Here is a 12,015-nt window from a genome sequence, read left to right on the forward strand (position 1 = left end):
ACTTGCAGGTTGATAGGTGAATTGGCCATTATAAATTGCCACTAGTATAGGTAGGTGGTAGGGGAATATAGGGACAGGTGGGGATGTGGTAGGAATATGGGATTAGTGCAGGATTAGTATAAATGGGTGGTTAATGGTCGGCACAGACTCGGTGGGCCGAAGGGCCTGTTTCAGTGCTGTATCTCTAAATCTAAAAAAAAATCTTCATGATTTCGAATGCTTTGACCAAATCTCCCCTTAACCACCTCTGTTGGAAAAAAACAACTCAGCTTCTCCAAGTGAGGGAGGAATGTTGGCCAGGACACTGGGAGAACAAAATATTCTGCGCCTCCGATGTGCAGCACCCCCTCAGTACTGCCCCGAAGAGTTACCCTAGGTGATGTGGCCCAGTCCTGTATAGCAAGGACTGCACCCGCAATCTTCAGGCTTAGTGTGACCACCTGAACCCAAAAGTAAAGGTGGGGAGGGGTATTAGACTATCAGTGAGTCCATAGAATATGAGCTGATCCAAAATTCTGCCAGTATCCAAACTCGTACAGTCCCGTTCCCTATCATCCCTGTGCTCGCTGACCTACATTGGCACCCAGCCAAGCAACACCTCGATTTTAAAATTCTCATCTTTATTTGCAATTCCCTCCATGGCCTTGCTCCTCCCTAACTCTGTAACCTCTTCCAGTCCCGCAACGCTCCAAGATATCTGCACTCCAATTCTGGCCTCTTGAGCATCCCCGATTTTAATTGCTCTGCAATTGGCAGCTGTGCTTTTAGCTGCCCGGGTCCTAAACTCTGGAATTCCTTCACTAATCCTCTCCATCTCTCTGCCTCTCTCCTCCTTTAAGATGCTCCTCAAAACCTACCTTTTTGACCAAGCTTTTAACCATCTTCCTAATATCACCTTATGTGGCTTGGTGTCCAATTTTGTTTGATCACTCCTGTGAAGCACCTTGGGAACATTTTACTCTGTTAAAGATGCTATATAAATGTAATTGTTGTTGTGGCACGAATTGGATAGCTCTTAACAAAGAGCTGGCACAAACACGATGGGCTAAATGGTCACCTCCAGTGCTGTATGATTCTCTGGTTGGATGATGCCATTAGAATCCAGTCTTGCTGGTGAAAGGGAGGAGATGGGAATCAAAATTGAGCAGTTATCCCCACTATCCCAGAGGAGTGATGCAAGTGACCGGACCTGGGAATTGTTGCTTCAATGCTGCAACATGCAGACTGAGCTCTGTAATAACCGCGTACTTTGCTGCGGCTCGTGTCTGGCTCTGAGGTGATGTCGACTTCAGATTTTTTTTAAAAACTTGTGCGGCTGGTGTTGCTGATTGTTGGGTCTTTTTATGTCTGTTTGAGTGCAGCAGGAAAGGCGTTTATTCACAGTTTTCCACCGGCAGCTGTTCTGTTGGATGGACAGGTGGATCGACCTTACCATGGATGACATTCGCCGCATGGAAGAGGAGACCAAGAAGGAGCTGGACGAGGTACATTGAGCATGGGCTTAGCTGCGTAGTGGGTATCTGGTCACCACAGCTCCCTCTGGCACAGCCTGTTAAGACAGAGTTTCTGCAATCCAGGCACACCCCACCCCCACCCCCCCCACCACCCCCCAACTTATCCCCAAACTGTGCTGAGTTAGCAGAACTCGACTGCGTTTGGCATCATTTCCCCCCGCTCCACCAGATCATGCCAATGCCAAATGGGGGAGCCCCCCCTGCCCCCATAACCGGGGCCTTGTCAACTGGGGCAGCCCCACTCTGTTGCCAGGCGATTGGGGGCCAAGCTCAGATGGTCCAGTCCTATCTGAATTTCCTGGGCCTGGTGGTTGGAAAGGGCTGTTTTTGCTGCAGTTGCTTCCAAAATCAGAACACCAGGATCCTGAGAATGAATGGAAAAGGATTGAGTGTTCAGTTCTGTACAACCACTGCAATTCCAACCCATGTTGTGGGGGTGCAAAGTCGGGCCCTTCGCCACACTGAGGCCCCTTCTCCGCTCTGATCCCGCATCCATTTCTAGGCCTCCTCAATCTATGCTTCGTCTGAGAAGTAACTCAGGAAACTGGTGTTCCTGATCTTCCTGATCTAGGCATGATGTGTTGAATGGCTGCCTGTGTTGTATCATTTACATCACTTGTAAATAAAAATGCCCAGTTTTCCCTGTTAAATGATATTGCCTGGGCTCTTGCTGTAGTTTGAGTCTGGGGAGAGAATGCAGCTCCTGTTGGGAGGGGCTATTGGAAGGCAGCAGATCCAAGGGGCACAGTCTAACTGTCTCAAATAAAATCATTCAGAAAAGCAGAGACTGTGGCCCAATACTCTGCTCACTTGGAATATGTTTAATGGAGATCCCAGTTTAAAGAGTCATCGTGGAATGCTGCTTCTGGAACATTCCCCACCTCCCAGTGTGTAAAGGCATGATAAACAGTGAGTGAGACAGGTTGAGTTAAGGTATTTCCCTCTTTTTGAAGTCAGACAAGTGCAATGTCCATCTACTCGGCCTTGCAGTAATATCCTGTAACAGCCAGAGTTTCCCGCTGGTGATTGGGACACAGTGGAATCGGCAGTGATGTCACTTTTTGTGTCATTTTAATCTCACTGCTGTCCACAGTCTCTCGCCCATCAAAGCAGAATTGTTAGCCACTTCTCCCACGCTCTTCATTCTGTACTTGACAAAGAAAACTAAGGGAAAATTCAACTCGTCACTAGAGGCTGAGGTGTGTTGGGGTTCGGGTTTAGGGGGGATATTGAAGACATGCTAGGGTTTGGGTCTTGTGGTCAATGTTGGGTGTGTGTTGGGGTCTACAGTGATGTGTACAATGATAATCCTTCTCCCTGCAGATGATATTGAATGGTCCAGTGAGGGGACTGACAGCTACTGATGATTAGCACCACTTTCCTGTTTATGCTGTAAGTACAGTGCAGCCTGTTAACCTATAGAATGTCTTGGATCTAAGTAAAAAAGCTTGTATTTATATAGCGCCTTTAATATAGTACAACATCCCAAGCACTTGGCAGTCGGTGTTTTGCAGTCAGCGATGTTAAGAACATTTAGTAATTCTGAAGTTCGTACGCCATTAAAAACCCTCATTCGTTACACCTCATTCAGCAGGATGTATTGTTCAAGGATTTTTAGGGTAAAAGTAGAAGTTTTCATTAAATGATGATGGCTTGGGGATTGCTGTCTGTGGGATCCTTTACAGCTTGCCCAATGGAGGAGCATGGGCTCCGACAGGAACTTCTGGGTTTCTGCATTATCCTGCACGTGGCCAGAATCCACGTTGCTGTCAGTTTCAGTGGAGTAATGAGGGCGAATATTGACAGTGACACTGTCATTACCACAGCAAAATCCAACCTGTCGCCAAACAAAATTTGACAGTGAGTCATATGAGATATTAGGGCAGCTGACCGAAAGCTTGGTCAAAAAGGTAGGTTTTAAGGAGCATCTTAAAGGAGGAGAGAGGTGGAGAGGTTTAGGGAGGGAATTCCAGAGCTTAGGGCCCAGGCAGCTGAAGGCACGGCCACCAATGGTGGAGCGATTAAAATCAAGAGGCCAGAATTGGAGGAGTGCAGAGATCTGAGGGATGTGGGGCTGGAGGAGGTTACAGAGATAGGGAGGGGCGAGGGATTTGAAAATGGGAATGAGAATTTCAGAATTCAAGTGTTGCTTGACCAGGAGCCAGTGTAGGTCAGTGAGCCCAGGAGTTGATGGGTGAAAGGGACTTGGTGCGAGTTAAGATATGGGCTGCAGAGTTTTGGATGAGTTTAAGATTACAGAGAGTAGGTGATGGAAGGCTGGCCATGAGAACATTGGAATTCTTGAGTCTGGAGATAACAAAGGCATGGATGAGGATTTCATCAACCGGTCAGCTGAGGCGGGGTGGAGGTGGGCAATGTTAGAGGTGGAGGTAGGCGGTCTTAATGGCGTTGGAAGCTCAGCTGAGAGTGGAATAGGAAGTGTGTGAAGCGTCTGGTTCACCCTCAGACAGTGGCCAAGGAGCGGGATGAAGTCCGTGGCTAGGGAACTGAGTTTATTGTGTGGCACAGGACGAACACAGCAGCCTGCCCTCTACCTGTAGCGACCCGCGGGCATCGACATCTCGGGTCACGGTCACCTCCAAGGTGTCCATGGCCAATGCTTCCCTTCTCTCCCGACACCCAGTATATGGAGTGGGACTGCAGATTACTGGCATTCTCACTGCAAGGGGACTAATGAGTGTTGATTAAATCCTGGGTGAAAAGCCAAATCCCACAGTCCAGGACATCACCGGAGCTGAGAGGATTAGGAGAGATGATGAAAATTGGAGAGCAGTGTCTGGGTGAGATCAAACTTTAACCAGAGATAAAACATCAGGGTGAGAGATGCTGACCACAAGAGGAACTTGGAGTGGGAGGGGGAGGATCCAGTTGTCGTGGTCCACGTAGGTACCAACGACATAGATAGGACTAGGAAAGAGGTTCTGTTGAGGGTCTATGAGCAGCTTGGGGCTAAATTAAAAAGCAGAACCTCAAAGGTAATACTGTCTGGATTACTACCTGAGCCATGTGCAAATTGGCATAGGGTAAATAGATTAGAGAGGTAAACGTGACGCTCAAAGATTGTTGTAGGAGAAATGGGTTCCAATTCATGGAGCACTGGCACCAGTACTGGGGAAGGAGAGAACTGTTCTGTTGGGACGGGCTTCATTTGAACCATGCTGGGGCCAGTGTCCTGGCGAATCATATAACTAGGGTTGTAGATAAAGCTTTAAACTAAATAGTGAGGGGGAGGGTTCAATTGAAGGGAAGTTTATAAAATCAAAAAGAAACGAGAGAGCAGAGGTGCAGGGTAGTGACGAGGCGAACGTTAATCAAAGTGTGACAGGAAGGGGCAGAAAATATAAGCAGAAGAGTGCAGCAGAAATCAGAACCAGGATGAGTAATAATGGTAAAAAGTCAAAGCTTCAGGCTCTTTATCTGAATGCACGCAGCATTTGTAACTGGATAGATGAGTTGACAGCACAAATAGAAATAAATGAATATGACTTGATAGCTATTACAGAGATGTGGTTGCAGGGTGACCAAGACTGGGAACTCAATATTCCAGGGTATTCGACGTTCTGGAAAAATAAACAAAAAGGAAAAGGAGGTGGGGTAGCTTTGTTAATAAAGGAAGGTATCAGTGTGTTGGTGAGTAGTGATATAGGTGCAATAGATTGTGATGTGGAATCAATTTGGGTGAAAATAAGGAATAGCATGGGGGTGGTAGTCACAGGTGGGAGTGGTCTATAGGTCCCTGAAGTGTTGCCTTTCTGTAGGATAAAGTATAAATCAGAAAATAACGGAAGCGTGTAAGAAGGGCACTACAATTGTCATGGGTGATTTTAATCTGCATATAGACTCGACAATCAGATTGGCAGAGGTAACATGGAAGACAAATTTGTAGAGTGCATCAGGGATCGTTACTTAGAGCAATACGTTGCAGAACCTACCCAGGAAACAAGCTATTTTAGATCTAGTAGTGTGTAATGAGGTCGGATTAATAAGAGATATCGTAGTTAAGGATCCTCTAGGTGGTAGCAATCACAACATAGTAGAATATCAAATTCAGTTTGAGGGCGAGCAACTCTGGTCTTAAACCAGTGTCTTCAACTTAAACAAGGGCAATTACAAAGGTATGAAGAAAGAGTTGTCTAAAGTGGGCTGGGAAAATAGACTAAGGGGAAGGTCAGTGGATGAGCAGTGGCAGACAGTTAAGCAGATATTTCATAAAGCTCAGCAAAAATTTATCCTGGTCAAAAAGAAGCACTCAATGAGAAGGATGAACCACCCGTGGTTAACAAAGGCGGTCAAGGAGAGTATCCAATCAAAAACTAAGGCATACAAAGCAGCGAAAACTAGTGGTAGGCCAGAGGATTGGGAATTTTTTAGGAACCAGTAGCGGATGACTAAAAAGCTAATAAAGAGGGAGAAAATTGATTATGAAAATAAATTGGCAAGAAATATAAAAACAAACAGCAAGAACTTCTACGGGTATATAAAAAGAGAGTAGTTAAAGTGAGCGTGGGACCCTTGGAGGATGTGACTAGAGAATTGGTAATGGGGAACAGGGAAATGGCAGATAATTTAAACCAATATTTTCCATCAGTCTTCACGGTGGAGGACACTATAAACATCCCACATATATCAGATAAGCAAGGAGCTAATGGGAGGAAAGATCTTGTAACAGTCTCTGTCACGAGGGACAAAGTATTTGACAAACTAATGGGACTAAAGGCAGACAAGTCGCCAGGACCTGATGGCCTACATCCAAGGGTTTTAAAGGAAGTGGCTGCAGAGATAGTGGAGGCATTGGTCGAAATATTCCAGAACTCACTGGATTCCGGGAGGGTCCCAGCGGATTGGAAAACCGCTAATGTGACACCCCTGTTCAGGAAGGGAGGGAGACTAAAAGCAGGAAACTATAGGCCAGTCAGCCTAGCATCGGTCGTTGAGAAAATGCTAGAGTCCATTATTAAGGAAAAAATAGCAGGACATTTCGAAAAGCTTAACGCAATCGAACAGAGTCAACATGGTTTTGTGAAAGGGAAATCATGTTTGACAAATTTGCTAGAGTTCTTTGAGGATATAACAAGCAGAGTTGATAAAGGGGAATCGGTAGATGTCGTGTATTTAGATTTCCAGAAGGCATTCGATAAGGTGCCACATAAAAGATTATTGCGCAAGATGGGAGTTCACGGTATTGGGGGTAATGTATTAGCATGGATTGAGGATTGATTAACTCACAGAAGACAGAGTCGGGATTAATGGATCTTTTTCAGGTTGGAAAGATGTAACTAGTGGAGTGCCACAAGGATCAGTCCTCGGGCCTCAATTATTTACTATCTATATTAATGACTTGGAGGAGGGGGCAGAGTGTAATATATCCAAATTTGCTGACGATACAAAAATAGGTGGAAGGGCATGTTGTGATGAGGACATAAGGAATCTGCAAGGGGATATAGATAGGTTGAGTAAGTGGGCAAAAACTTGGCTGATGGAGTTTAATGTAGGAAAGTGTGAGGTCATGCACTTTGGTAGGAAGAATCAAAAGGCAGACTATTATTTAAATGGAGAGAGACTTCAAATAAGTGCAGCACAGAGGGATCTGGGTGTTCTTGTGCATAAAACGCAAACAGCATGCAGGTGCAGCAAGTAACTAAGAAGGCAAATGGAATTTTGGCCTTTATTGCTAAGGGGTTGGAGTTTGAAAATAGGGAAGTCTTGTTACAACTGTACAAGGGTGTTGGTGAGGCTGCACCTGGAGTACTGTGTACAGTTTTAGTCCCCGTATTTATGGAAGGATATACTGGCATTGGAGGCAGTTCAAAAGAGATTCACGAGGCTGATTCCTGGGATGAAGGGGGTTGACTTATCAAGAATGGCTAAACAGGTGAGGCATTTATTCATTAGAGTTTAGAAGAATGAGGAGTGATCTTATTGAAACGTACAAGATTCTGAGGGGGCTTGACAGGGTAGATGTTGAGAAGATGTTTCCACTAGTGGGGGAATCTCGAACTAGGGGACATAGTTACAGAATAAGGGGACACTCATTTAAAACTGAGATGCGAAGGAATTTCTTCCCTGAGGGTAGTGAATGTCTGGAATTCTCTACCCCAGAGAGTTGTGGAGGCTCGATCGCAAAGTATTTAAAGAGGAGGTAGATAGATTTTTGAAATATCAGAGAGTTGAGAGCTTTGAGGAGCTGGAACGAAAGAGGAGTTGAGGTCTGGGGCAGATCGACCATGATCTTATTGAATGGTGGGGCAGGCTTGAGGGGCTGAATGGCCTACTCCTGCTCCTATTTCTTTTGTTCATGTGTTTAAGTGACGATGTTGGATGTCAGGACAAACATGACTGTGTTCCTTCCCCCAAACCACCCCCATGCTCTGGATCCCCAGTGACGTCCATGTAGAGAGTGGGTGAGGATGGGTTTGGTCTTGGTTGTATTGCCTCCACAGTCAAGCAACCAACCAATTTTGTGCATCAATAGTCATGCACAGCAGCCAGCTTTTGGAACTACTAAACACTGAAAGGATCCAGTGGAATGCAGCTCACCAAAGGTTCAGCACCTTCAGGAGCTGTCCCCCAGTGAGAGTCAGCACCTTCAGGAACTGTCCCCCAGTGAGAGTCAGCACCTTCAGGAACTGTCCCCCAGTGAGAGTCAGCACCTTCAGGAACTGTCCCCCAGTGAGAGTCAGCACCTTCAGGAACTGTCCCCCAGTGAGAGTCAGCACCTTCAGGAACTGTCCCCCAGTGAGAGTCAGCACCTTCAGGAATTGTCCCCCAGTGAGAGTCAGCACCTTCAGGAGCTGTCCCCCAGTGAGAATCAGCACCTTCAGGAACTGTCCCCCAGTGAGAGTCAGCACCTTCAGGAGCTGTCCCCCAGTGAGAGTCAGCACCTTCAGGAACTGTCCCCCAGTGAGAGTCAGCACCTTCAGGAACTGTCCCCCAGTGAGAGTCAGCACCTTCAGGAACTGTCCCCCAGTGAGAGTCAGCACCTTCAGGAACTGTCCCTCAGTGAGAGTCAGCACCTTCAGGAACTGTCCCCCAGTGAGAGTCAGCACCTTCAGGAGCTGTCCCCCAGTGAGAGTCAGCACCTTCAGGAACTGTCCCTCAGTGAGAGTCAGCACCTTCAGGAACTGTCCCTCAGTGAGAGTCAGCACCTTCAGGAGCTGTCCCCGAGCAGGAGGGAGAGGACCGCGAGAAATAAACTCAGGGATTGACTAATTGAAACTGATTTTGACCTGAATATTTTTTTTCCTCTTTTTGTAAAAGCTTCTTGAAGACTGCGTCCGAGGCTATGATGTTGCAGCCAGTGAGAGGTGTCTCTGCCGCCGTACAAGTCACCCCCATCACTTCATTTACTGGATGATTTCTAACAAATCTTCAGATGTTTCTAGAAGAAATTGATTGTGAGCAGACCGAGGAATTTCAAACACAAAGCACTAAATTTTATCCATAAAGAATATATTGAGTGTTTGGATTTGCTGTGTAATGTACCTGTTAATGATATACTGTGTCTGGACCAAAAACTGATTGTGGTTTCTAGATGGTGACCAATCTGATCTATCCCAGCAAGTGGCCATGATGTGCTGTTCAGTTATTTCCTCATTTCCATTCGTGTAACAGTAATCTATTAACTGTTAGTAATTTATTAGTGTATCATTAATTTATTTGGTTGTCTTAAGTGCAATAAAATGCTCCCGAGCTCCCCTCTCCGGAGCCTGCCTGCATTCCATGTTCTCCAGAAGCACAGGAATATCAGTGAGGAAATAGTTTTTGGGGGGTGGGTGGGCGGGCACATGGAGTGGCAGGGTGGTGGGGGCTAGTGGGCGAGGATGACACCATCAGAGCCTCTGCTCCCACCTCCGCAGTCGACAGGGAGAGGTCAGAATGGCTTTGGGCAGTGTGAGGTTGGGTCTTGTAATGTTGATGGCGGAGAATACTTGAAAGCGTTCCTGGGATGTTTGTCATTGCAATGGAGGCTTTAACCCGTTCAGTGCCCCTCTCCTGCTGAAATGGTCAGTAGGTGTGTCAGAGGATGTGTTTGCCTTTAAGTAATGGGCTTTAATCGTGCTGAGGATATTGATGTCTGGATGTGTTCAACTGTTGCCCAGACCCAGGAACTTATCTCAGGGCTGCGATTCAGTAATGTCTGTGTCTCTAACCCTCCTGCCCTGTTTTACTTCACCTGTGCTGAGTGTTTCATTCATGAGGTCTCTGTCGCATTTTCCGCCTGTATTTTAATACCACCTTGTCTCATATTGTAACCTCTTGTTTTTTTTTTCATTTCTCAAAGAAAGTGTCACTTATTTTTTTAATTGTTTCACTCACGGAATAAAAAAAAACTCCAATAGCACCTGAACTGCTTCTCGTTCTGTCAGTGAGAGTGTGTGTGTAAGCGATGTAACACGTCAAGCAGGAATGTGCATGATGGGGTCTCGGTGTACACCTGAACCAGGTACTAATGTGCTTAGTGACAGATAACTCTCAGCACTGCAGTCCTGGGATAAGCAGTCAGGTATACAGAGCATTGAGATGTTCAATGGCTTGCAAAGGTGTGGAGAAAGGGAAGGTATAGCAGGAACAGGAGGAGGCCATTCAGCCCCTGGAATCGATTCAGTCCGCTCATGGCGAATCGGTACCTCGACTCCATTTACTCGTCTTGGCTCCATGTCCCTTGATATCCTTACCAATAAAATTCATCTCCGTCTTAAAAGCTCCAACTGAACTCCCCACCTGCATTTATTTTAGGGTGGGTGGGGTGCTTCCTGATTTCACTCCTAAATGGCCCCATGCTGATTTTAAGATGGTGCCCTCTTGTCCTGGACTTCTCCACAATGGGAGATGGTTTCCCCATATCTACCTCATTAAATCATTTTAACAACTAACAGCCCAAAATCTCCTGTACTCAGGAAATGCAGCCCAAGTTTGGCTGGAATGTGAGTGCTGCGGGTAATAGCTTTTCCCAACCTGGCCCCTCAGTCTAACCATTTAACCTCTGGTATTGACATTGACCAACTCCTTTATTCTGGTTCTCACATGGGAATCTCGCAGGGGCCAATGAACAGATGGGAAATTGCACCAGTCTGCAATTTCCTGGATATTTTCTGTCCCATTTTACATTTACCCCCTTCCCTCCCAAGGCTGCTGTAGTCCTTACTTGGCGCCGCCTGCCTCTCCCCCACACCACTCAACATGTCGGCAGCTGAGTGAAGAATGGGGTTGAAATCTGCTGGGCCTCATTTGAATTCCTGTAACTGCTAACAAGCCCGAGGAGCTCAGTGCTTTGTAGGGGGGGGGAAATGAATTTTATAAAGCACCTTTCAGAAGCTCAGGGCCTCTCTAAGTGTTCCACAACCAGTAAAGTTTTTTTTGAAGTGTCGTCAAAGTTGTAATGTCGGAAACCTGGCAGCCAATTTGCATACAGCAAGGCACTCTGCTCCTGACCTCATTACAGCCTTGGTCCAAACATGGACAAAAGAGTTGAACTCCTGAGGTGAGAGTGACTGCCCTTGATATCGAGGCAGCATTTGACAAGTATGGCATCAAGGAGCCCCAGCAAAACTCGAGTCAATGGGAATTGGGGAAAACTCTCCACTGGTTGGAGTCTTACCTAGTGCAAAGGAAGATAATTGTGGTTGTTGGAGGTCAATCATCTCAGTCCCAGGACATCACTGCAGGAGTTCCTCAGGGTAGTGTCCTAGGCCCAACCATCTTCAGCTGCTTCATCAATGACCACCTCTCCATCGTAAGGTCAGAAGTTGGGATGTTCACTGCACAATGTTCATCATTCACAACTCCTCAGATACTGAAGCAGTCCATGCCCACATGCAGTAAGACCGGGACAAGATTCAGGTTTGGGCTGATATGGCAAGTAACATTACAGCCTCACAAATTCCTAGTAATAACCATCTCCCCTTGATGTTCAATGGCATTATCATCGTTAAATCCTCTTACCCCTACCCTATCAACATCCTGGGGAACACCGTTGACCAGAAACTGAACTGGAGTAGCCATATAAATACCGTGGCTACAAGAGCAGGTCAGAGGCTAGGAATCCTGCAGTGAGTAACTCATCTCCTGACTCCCCAAAGCCTGTCCACCATCTACAAGGCACAAGTCAGGAGTGTGATGGAATATTCTCCACTTGCCTGGATGGGTGCAGCTCCAACAACACTCCAGAAGCTCGACACCATCCAGGACAAAGTAGCCCGCTTGATTGGCACTTCATCTACAAACATTCATTCCCTCCACCACCGACGCACAGTGGCAGCAGTGTGTACCATCTACAAGATACACTGCAGCAACGCACCAAGGCTCCTTCAACAACATCTTCCAAACCCGGGACTTCTACCAACTAGAAGGGCAAATGCATGGGAACACCACCACCTGCAAGTTCCCGTCCAAGTCACACACCATCCTGACTTGGAACTATAATCGCCGTTCCTTCACTGTCGCTGGGTCAAAATCCTGGAACTCCCTTCCTAACAGCACT

At 46.5% G+C, this 12,015-nt stretch overlaps 1 protein-coding gene across 1 annotated transcript in view; it reads left to right on the forward strand.

Annotated features, from left to right (window-relative positions):
* Window positions 1-9,882, forward strand: part of pitpnab (phosphatidylinositol transfer protein, alpha b) — a 66,403-nt gene extending 56,521 nt beyond the window's left edge. Inside the window, exons 10-12 of the mRNA XM_068010801.1 lie at window positions 1,362-1,484; window positions 2,838-2,906; window positions 8,793-9,882. Of these exons, the coding sequence (XP_067866902.1) occupies window positions 1,362-1,484; window positions 2,838-2,885 (171 nt within the window). The 3' untranslated portion in view covers window positions 2,886-2,906; window positions 8,793-9,882. The remainder of the gene's footprint in view (window positions 1-1,361; window positions 1,485-2,837; window positions 2,907-8,792) is intronic.
* The last annotated feature ends 2,133 nt before the right edge of the window (window positions 9,883-12,015 follow it).

Source organism: Heterodontus francisci, chromosome 30 (assembly GCF_036365525.1).
Source record: "Heterodontus francisci isolate sHetFra1 chromosome 30, sHetFra1.hap1, whole genome shotgun sequence".
NCBI lineage: Eukaryota > Metazoa > Chordata > Chondrichthyes > Heterodontiformes > Heterodontidae > Heterodontus > Heterodontus francisci.